The 8,859-nt window shown below is 32.4% G+C and overlaps 1 protein-coding gene across 1 annotated transcript; it reads left to right on the top strand.

Annotated features, from left to right (window-relative positions):
- The first annotated feature begins 559 nt into the window (after positions 1–559).
- LOC108758977 (uncharacterized) lies at positions 560–2,277 on the top strand. Its single transcript, XM_018504231.1, has 2 exons — positions 560–1,023; positions 1,637–2,277. Exons 1-2 carry the CDS (start codon positions 943–945, stop codon positions 1,952–1,954), a joined length of 399 nt encoding a protein of 132 aa, XP_018359733.1. The 5' UTR covers positions 560–942; the 3' UTR covers positions 1,955–2,277.
- The last annotated feature ends 6,582 nt before the right edge of the window (positions 2,278–8,859 follow it).

Genomic DNA, 8,859 nt, shown 5'->3' with positions numbered 1-8,859 from the left:
AATATTGGACGAGGGACCTCACTACAGGAAGAGACTGATTTCGGAGATGATATTCATCAGAAGGTAAACGCATGGACTCAACCTGCATACGGATATGAAGGAGCTTCCGAAGGCCTACCTCCCGATTATAGATAAACTATAAAAGCTCAAGTTGTTGTAACGTCTTGTCAGTCGGTGTCGCTCGTACACAGTAATAAGTGCTTTTGACGAGATTTTTTATCACTTTACAATTTTCATTAGTACTAGCTAATAACTAAAAAGTGAATCACTGTGTCTGATACCGACTGGCCAACATATCAGGAACCGGTTCTTGAATTATTCATGATAATGTTTGCGATACGGTACTTTGTAATTGTGATGAGCGTCCCTATTTTCGGGATAATTAATTATATTATTAAAGTTTTTTAATAAATTAGTTTCTATATTCTTTAATTTGACATTTTTAACATTTTTCTTTTTTTCATTTTCTTTTCTTTCTTTTTATTTAATTCTGGCATTTAAATTCTCGATGTAGGGGAGCTCACCATGACAGGATAACTTTTACTTTGTATATGTTTGTTAGAATATAAGATACATTTATATTACGGAGAAAGAGAGTGAGAGAGGGAACTGGTGTGAGGCGCCATCTACATTCATGTTATAATTTTGTATCAAGTGCGAGCTCGGCGATTAGCTCTCTTCAAGAGTAGGAAAGTCAGTCACAGAGAGGTGAGAGGAGAGTGAGCATGTCGGTATGGTGTGTTCTACTAATAAAGAAAATTTAAGAAGCAGTTGTACTTGTTTGTTATCTCAAGCTCACTTCAATAACATAATTTAACATGGTAGCAGAGCGTGGTTATGGTTTTGTTTATTTTTTGATACACTAGAAGTTGAGGAATAGAGAGTGATCAAAAAGGTTAGTTACTGGCACAACAACAAAAGAAAAAAAGAAAAAAGGAAAAAATGGCTGTGTCAGAGAACAAAGGATTCACGCTACAAGTATTCGACGGTACGCACTACGATAAGTGGAAGTACAAATTAAAGTTATTCTTGGAATTCAAAGAGTGTAACGAAGTAATCGAAGAGGAAGAAAGACCAGAAACAATAACGGAAGCTGAGTGGAAGAAAAAAGAAATAAGAGCTAAAAACTATATTGTGAACAGTATAACAAATACGCAATTAGAATTGATTATTTCAGAAGAAAGTGCCAAGAAAATGATTGCCAAATTGGATGAAAATTATTTGGTTAAAAATAGTGCAGTAAAATTGTTGTGCAAAAGAAAGTTACTCGATATAAAAATGGAAGAGAGAGAAAACCCGACAGAATTTTATAATAATTTTGAAAAACTTGTGAATGAACTGAAAAGTGCAGGAGAAAATGTAACAAAGGAAGATAAACTAAATTATTTTTTACTTGCACTGCCAGAAAGTTTATCGCATATAGTCGATATTGTAGATGCGTTACCGGAAAAGGACAGAACAGTGGAATTTGTAAAATCAAAATTGGAATTAGAATTCAAGAAAAAACATAACGATAGTGGAAATTCGAAATCTAGTGTTTTTGTAATAGACAAGAAGCAAGGAAAAAACAAGAAAAGGACATGCTACACATGTGGTGGTGTAGGACATTTTCAATACGATTGCCCAACGTATAAAGATTCTTGGAATCAAGGCACGCAGCAGCAAGGAGGCGGCCAAGGAAGTGGCAGAGGAAGTCGCACGCCACAGCGAGGAGGTGACAATAGTACAAGCAACAGAAGAGGCCATTCGCTGCAACGAGGCGGTTGGCGAGGAAGCAGCCATCATCGTGGAGGTGGAAGGTATAATCGGCGCGGCGGCAGCGGCTACGAACAATGGCACGGCAGAGGCGCAAGAGACAACAACGGCAGCCAAGATCAAAAGAGCGCGAGCGATGGCGCGGCATTCAGCGCGTCAGCACAGATTAATTCTGCGTATAATGCGAACAAGAATGTAAAGAAAATTGATTGGATTTTAGATAGTGGATGTACGGACCACGTAATAAATGATGAAAACTATTTTTATGATTCAGTAATAATAAATGAACCGATTAAAGTGAAAGTAGGTGATGGTAGAAGTCTAAATGCAACCAAAGTAGGATGTATAAACAGTAAATTTAAAGTTTTTGACAAAGAAATTAATGTAGAAATGAAAAATGTTTACTTAGTTAAAGAAATGAATAAAAATTTGATTAGTGTTGCCAGAGTGACAGATAAAAATAAAGTAGTAGCAATTGGAAATAATGCCAAAGTTTTTGATAAAAATAATAAATTGATTGCAATCGCGTGGAAGGAAGACAGGATTTATAAGATGACAAGCTATATAGATAAAAATATTGAGTCTAACGTAGTAAGAAAAGATAATAATAACTTAACATTGAAAGAAAAATGGCATAGAACGTTAGGTCATGTAAATTTTAATTATCTAAAAACTATGTGTAAAAATGATGTATTAGTAGGTTTACCTAAAGAAATAGAGTTAGATTATTTTAAGTGTGCTACGTGTATAGAGAATAAAATGCACAATATACCATTTGACAACAATAGGAAAAGGGCCAGAGAAATCTTGGAAATAGTTCACACAGATTTAAATGGGCCTCATCATGAAGGATATAAAGGGGAAAAGTATTTTATCACTTTTATTGACGATTACAGTAAAATTGCAAAAGTTTATCCTATTAAGTCTAAAAATGAAGTACATGATAAGTTTGATGAATATATAAATTTAGTAGAGAACAAAACAGGAAAGAAAATCAAGAAACTGAGATGTGATAATGGCTCCGAATACTTGAATAAAAACATGTATAGGCTATTTAAAGAGAAAGGAATTGAATTAGAACCATGTCCACCGTATGTACATGAATTGAATGGGACTGCAGAAAGGTACAATAGGACAATTATGGATAGTGCTAGGTGTTTATTAACCGAGGCTAAATTAGAAAAAAAATACTGGCCTGAAGTAATCTGCGCTGCAACCTATTTGAAAAATAGAGTTATAACAAATACAATAGAAAGAAACAAATCTCCTTATGATATATTTTTTAATGAGAAACCTGATACAAAATATTTGAAACTTTATGGCAGTAAAATCTTTGTAAGAGTACCTGAAAGCAAAAGAAATAGTAAATGGGATAGGAAAGCTGACTTAGGGCTTTTAATTGGTTATGATGTAACAGGATACAGAGTTTTAATTCGAAATAGAGTTGTAGTAGCAAGACATGTTGACATTATTGAAGAAGATGTTAAATGTATAGGCTTAAATGATAGTGATTTAGAAGAGGAGAATTTAAATAAAATTGTTGAAAGCAAAATGGTTGAAAACGTAAATGATAAAGGAAAAGAGAATTTTGAAAATATAAATGAAAAGGTAAATTTAGAAAAACTAACTGATAATGAAAAAAAGAACAATGAAGAAGAAGTACCTGAAAGAAGAAAGTCTGAAAGAAATATTAAAAGACCGAGTAGATTTGATGAAAATTATGTATATCAAAGTTGTATCTATGTAAACTATTGTAGTGCCGATAGTCCTGTAAGTTTTAAAGAGGCAATTGAAAGTTATGAATCTAGTTTTTGGATTGATGCTATGAACAAAGAAATAAATAGTTTAAAGAAAAATAAAACGTGGCAACTAGTAGAAAAGCCAGAAAATGAGAAGGTATTAGATTTAAAATGGATTTATACAAAAAAGAGCGAGAATGTTTATAAAGCTAGGATAGTTGTAAAAGGTTTCCAACAAACAAATGTATTGGAAGATATTTATTCTCCGGTTGCGAAAACTCAAACATTAAAAATATTATTGTCTTATTGTTGCCAAAATGGTTTATTAATACAACAAATGGATGTAGAGACAGCGTTTCTAAACGGGAATGTTAAATCGAAAGTATTTGTTAAACAGCCTGTGGGTTATGAGGATGGAACTGAAAAAGTATGTATGTTAAATAAAGCGTTATATGGATTACGTGAAAGTCCTCGTGCGTGGTATGAGTGTCTCGATGACTATTTGAATGGATTAGGTTTCGTAAGAAGCAAACATGACTATTGTTTATATACGTTAAAAGGAAGGGATGAGATTATTTACGTGATTATATTTGTGGATGATTTACTAATCTGCTGTAAGAGTAGACAGAATGTAGATCTCATTAAAAGTTTATTAAACAAAAGATTTCAAATGAAAGATTTAGGGAAAATAAGTACGTATTTAGGCATTAATATTGAATATGATGAAAAGAAACATGAAATGTCATTAGATCAGGAAAAATACATTGAATCGTTAGCAAGAAAATATCAAATAGAACATGCAAAATTGTATGAGATTCCAATGGAGCAAAATTTAAAATTAGAACCAGCAGAGGAAATAAATGACAATGTGAAATACAGAAATTTGATAGGAGCGCTTCTGTATATAAGTTCTGGAACAAGATTAGATATTAGTTACAGCGTTAATTATTTAAGTCGTTTACAGAACTGTTTTAATGAAACGCATTATAAGTATGCATTGAGAGTTCTGAAGTACTTATATTTAACTAAAGATTTGAAATTGAGATTTAAAAGAAATGATAAAATAGATATTCTAGAGTGTTATGTTGATGCAGACTGGGCAGGAGATTGCGTAGACAGGAAATCAACAAGTGGATATATTGTTAAGTTGTTCGGAAATGTAATTCATTGGAAGTCTAGAAAACAAAAAAGCGTAACAAAATCTTCAACAGCTGCTGAGTACGTTGCACTGTCTGAAGCAGTGAGTGAAATATTGATAATTAAAGAGTTGTTGTGTGACTTTAATGTTAAATTAGAAAACCCAATTAATGTATTCGAAGACAATTCTGGTGCTGTGAGTATTGCTAAATTTGGAAATTTTACCAAGAGATCAAAGTACATTGAAGTACATTATCATTTCATAAATGAAAATTATGTTAATGGGATAATAGATATAGTTAAAGTGAGTTCAGAAAAGAATTTAGCAGATATTTTGACTAAAGCTCTTGGACGAGTAAGATTTAAAAAATTAAGAGATTTGTTGAACTTGACTTAAAAGAATATTAGATTTACGTTAATATAAATGTAAGGAGGCGTGTTAGAATATAAGATACATTTATATTACGGAGAAAGAGAGTGAGAGAGGGAACTGGTGTGAGGCGCCATCTACATTCATGTTATAATTTTGTATCAAGTGCGAGCTCGGCGATTAGCTCTCTTCAAGAGTAGGAAAGTAAGTCACAGAGAGGTGAGAGGAGAGTGAGCATGTCGGTATGGTGTGTTCTACTAATAAAGAAAATTTAAGAAGCAGTTGTACTTGTTTGTTATCTCAAGCTCACTTCAATAACATAATTTAACAATGTTAGTTTGTGTTTGCTCTGAGGAAGATTAAAAAATGAGCCGAACATGTAAGCGCGTTTGTTAAATAAAGAAGTTTCAAGCTTCATAAGTGTATTATTTGCGTGACGTCTTCTGCGCCTGACTCCTAAAGCCCGTATTCTTTCCAATTCTTTGATTTATAAGGAGTCTTGGTTAGTTTGTTATACGAATTTATTTTAAATAACGTACATATTGTTGCTCGACGAAAACCGCGAGAAGGTGGTCTCTTCCGTCAGGAGGGGAACGTAAAAAAATTACATTCTTTTACATCATAAAATGTAATTCTTTGCATTTTCCTGTGTATGTTTATGTATATGTGAAGGTAAGGAGGATGGGAAGGATCTCGAGCGTACAAATTAAACCTAATTTCGTTATACAAAACAATACTTTTTACACGCTTATTCTTTTCCTATTTAAGCGTGATGTTTTCGCGGACAATATTTTTCACACGCTTTTAAGCGTGATGTCTCCATGAACAATATTTGTTACACGCTTATCCTTTTATCTATCGATTGTAAATGGTTTTAAAACTTATATGTAAATATTTAATTTTACGGAAGAATTTTTATATTTGTGTATTTTTTTCGCTTTTAGCATCAGAGACTCAAAATAATGCTGAGTAAACAGAAGGAACTATGAAATTAATATGCATTATATTTTTTTTAAATATTTATTTATTATAATAATTATTATGAATGTTTATAATTTGTCCCCGGCCTTTCCTTTTTTCTTTATCGGGAGTATTCCTGCAAAGTTAATTTAATTTGAAAATGTGTTTAGTATTTACACTTTAAATAAACTATACACATATGAAAATTGTGTGAATAAAATTATATTTTTATTTAGTAACACTTTTTTATAGTTTATATAATTTTGTTGTCATATTGTTTTTTACAATATTAAGAAAAACCTAAATTTCTTGTGTAAGTATTTAAATGTTTAAGATGATTTATACAGAGTTTCATTATTATTGTTCAGTAAATAAAATAATTATTATTCTGTAAATAAAATAAATAAACAAAGCAATTTTGTTTATTTAAAGAGCAACTAATCTCTGCATCGCAATGAAACTATCAAACGTTTTATTATATTATTAATGATCTTTAATATACAGGGTGACCCATTTTAACTTAGACAGCCAAATAACTCGAAACATCGCGATTAAATAAAAAAATGTTTAAAACAAATATTGTTGGATATGAAGGGGCTGATTGAACTATGACCTTGACAATGACCTTGACCTTCATTTTCAAGGTCATTTGAAGGTCAAGGTCATTTTTTAAAATAGGAAGCCCCATTTTTCGTTGAATATTCTTGTAGCTTATCTCGAGAGCTTTCCAAAACACTATAATAAAATATTTTTTCATTAAGTACTTCTCGAGTTATAAGACTCGAATGTTACAGTACCGCCGCCGACATTAGCATTATCCGCAAAGTATCCGACCGATGTCTAAAACCTCTTGAATGTTGTTCAGGATCATATCCTAGATAACATTCGTTAAGATCAAGGTTATTGGAGATTGTTTCTCTTATTTTCATTTTTGCACTGAAAATTCATGTTTATGTAAAAATGAAAATAAGAGAAATAATCTCCAATAACCTTGATCTTAACGAATGTTATCTAGGATATGATCCTGAACAACATTCAAGAGGTTTTAGACATCGGTCGGATACCTTGCGGATAATGCTAATGTCGGCGGCGGTACTGTAACATTCGAGCCTTATAACTCGAGAAGTACTTAATGAAAAAATATTTTAATATAGTGTTTTGGAAAGCTCTCGAGATAAGCTATAAGAATATTCAATGAAAAATGGGGCTTCTCGTTTAAAAAAATGACCTTGACCTTTAAATGACCTTGAAAATGAAGGTCAAGGTTGTTGTTCAATCAGCCCGTTCATATCCAACAATTTTTGTTTTAAACATTTTTTTATTTAATCGCGATGTTTCGAGTTATTTGGCTGTCTAAGTTAAAATGGGTCACCCTGTATATTTAAAATACTTAAACAAAACTTCCGTGAATGCTAGTTGCGTTTTTAAGTCAGCGTTGAATGCGAGAGAAGAAACATGCTTAAATATGATGATTGATGAAAAGCATTTGTCGCTTATGTCAACAGAGAACTTATATGCTAGTGCTGCTAAAATAGACAAAAGTACTTTAAGACTATATGCTGCAGATGTTAATGATGTTGCTGGACCTTCGTGGGTAAATTGGAAAGATGTCCCATATTAGATTATTAAAATATTGTCCGTAAAATCCTAAATACAATAGTTATAATAAGCCTTAAGCCTTAAGAAATAGACGAATTGTAATCGATTATTCTTCTCATATTTACCTGCAACTGATCAATTTTTTATAGTTTAAAAGACTTATATATATCAGGCTTATTGCATTTATTATGGTTTAGACTAAAATTCATTACGCTTAAAAGCGTGTAAAATATATTGTCCGTGGAGACATCATGCTTATATAGAAAAGAGATAAGCGTGTAACAAATATTGTTCATGGAGACATCACGCTTAAAAGCGTATAAAAAATATTGTCCGCGAAGACATCGCGCTTAAATAGGAAAAGTATAAGCGTGTAATAAATATTGTCCATGGAGACATCACGCTTAAAAGCGTGTAAAAAATATTGTCCGTGGAGACATCACGCTTATACAGAAAAAGGATAAGCGTGTAACAAATATTGTTCATGGAGACATCACGCTTAAAAGTGTGTAAAAATTAACAAGTTAATTTTTAATAAATTGTAGTAATCATGTACTACTCTCATATGTGTAGTTTTCGAGCAATAACTGTAGGAAGAAACCGATTCGCTTTTTAATAAGTAAATAAAAAATTATTGTAAAATTACATACACATATATATATATACATGGTGTCTCAAAAAGGTTGGGACACCTAAATATCTTGGGAAATACAAGTTTTACAAAAAAGTGTTTCATACAAACGTTATATGGTTTAAAAATATCTATTTATTGATCCTACCAGTTTGACCTTGGGTTGCGTAGCCAAGGTCAGGTCAAGGTTACATTGATTTTCTTAAATGGAACACCCTATTTTTGATTCAAGAATCTAATAGCTGATGTCAAGAGCTTTCCAAAAAGCTATAATGAAATATTTTTTCATGAAGTACTTTTCAAGTTATAATGCTTCAAAGTTACAGTATCGCCCGCACTAGCATTACCCAAGATATGTAATACCACGTGGAGGTTACCCAGGCGGATTGACATGTCTTTTGTGCTCGGAGAAAGATTGGAGAATAATGCAGCCAATGAAGGTAAGATCGGTCTGCGATTCGGCCAGTCAAGACAAGATATGAGCATGAACCAGCCAGTCAAGGCAAGATATGAGCATGAATCTGCCAGTCAAGGCAAGATATGAGCATGAACCAGCCAGTCAAGACAAGATATGAGCATGAATCAGCCAGTCAAGGCAAGATATGAGCATGAACCAGCCAGTCAAAGCAAGATATGAGCATGAACCAGTCAGTCAAGGCAAGATATGA

Source organism: Trachymyrmex cornetzi, unplaced genomic scaffold (genome assembly GCF_001594075.2).
Source record: "Trachymyrmex cornetzi isolate Tcor2-1 unplaced genomic scaffold, Tcor1.1 scaffold1633, whole genome shotgun sequence".
Lineage (NCBI taxonomy): Eukaryota > Metazoa > Arthropoda > Insecta > Hymenoptera > Formicidae > Trachymyrmex > Trachymyrmex cornetzi.
The sequence above is the reverse complement of the archived record's forward strand: the minus strand, read 5'-3'. Positions and strand labels throughout refer to the sequence as shown.

Bases quoted from the DNA above. Each gene is read 5' to 3' on its own strand.
- LOC108758977 (XM_018504231.1), top strand. From the start codon at position 943: ATGGCTGTGTCAGAGAACAAAGGATTCACGCTACAAGTATTCGACGGT. The intron at 1,024-1,636 runs TTATTCTTGGAA...CAACGTATAAAG, and splicing joins AGTGGAAGTACAAATTAAAG to ATTCTTGGAATCAAGGCACG.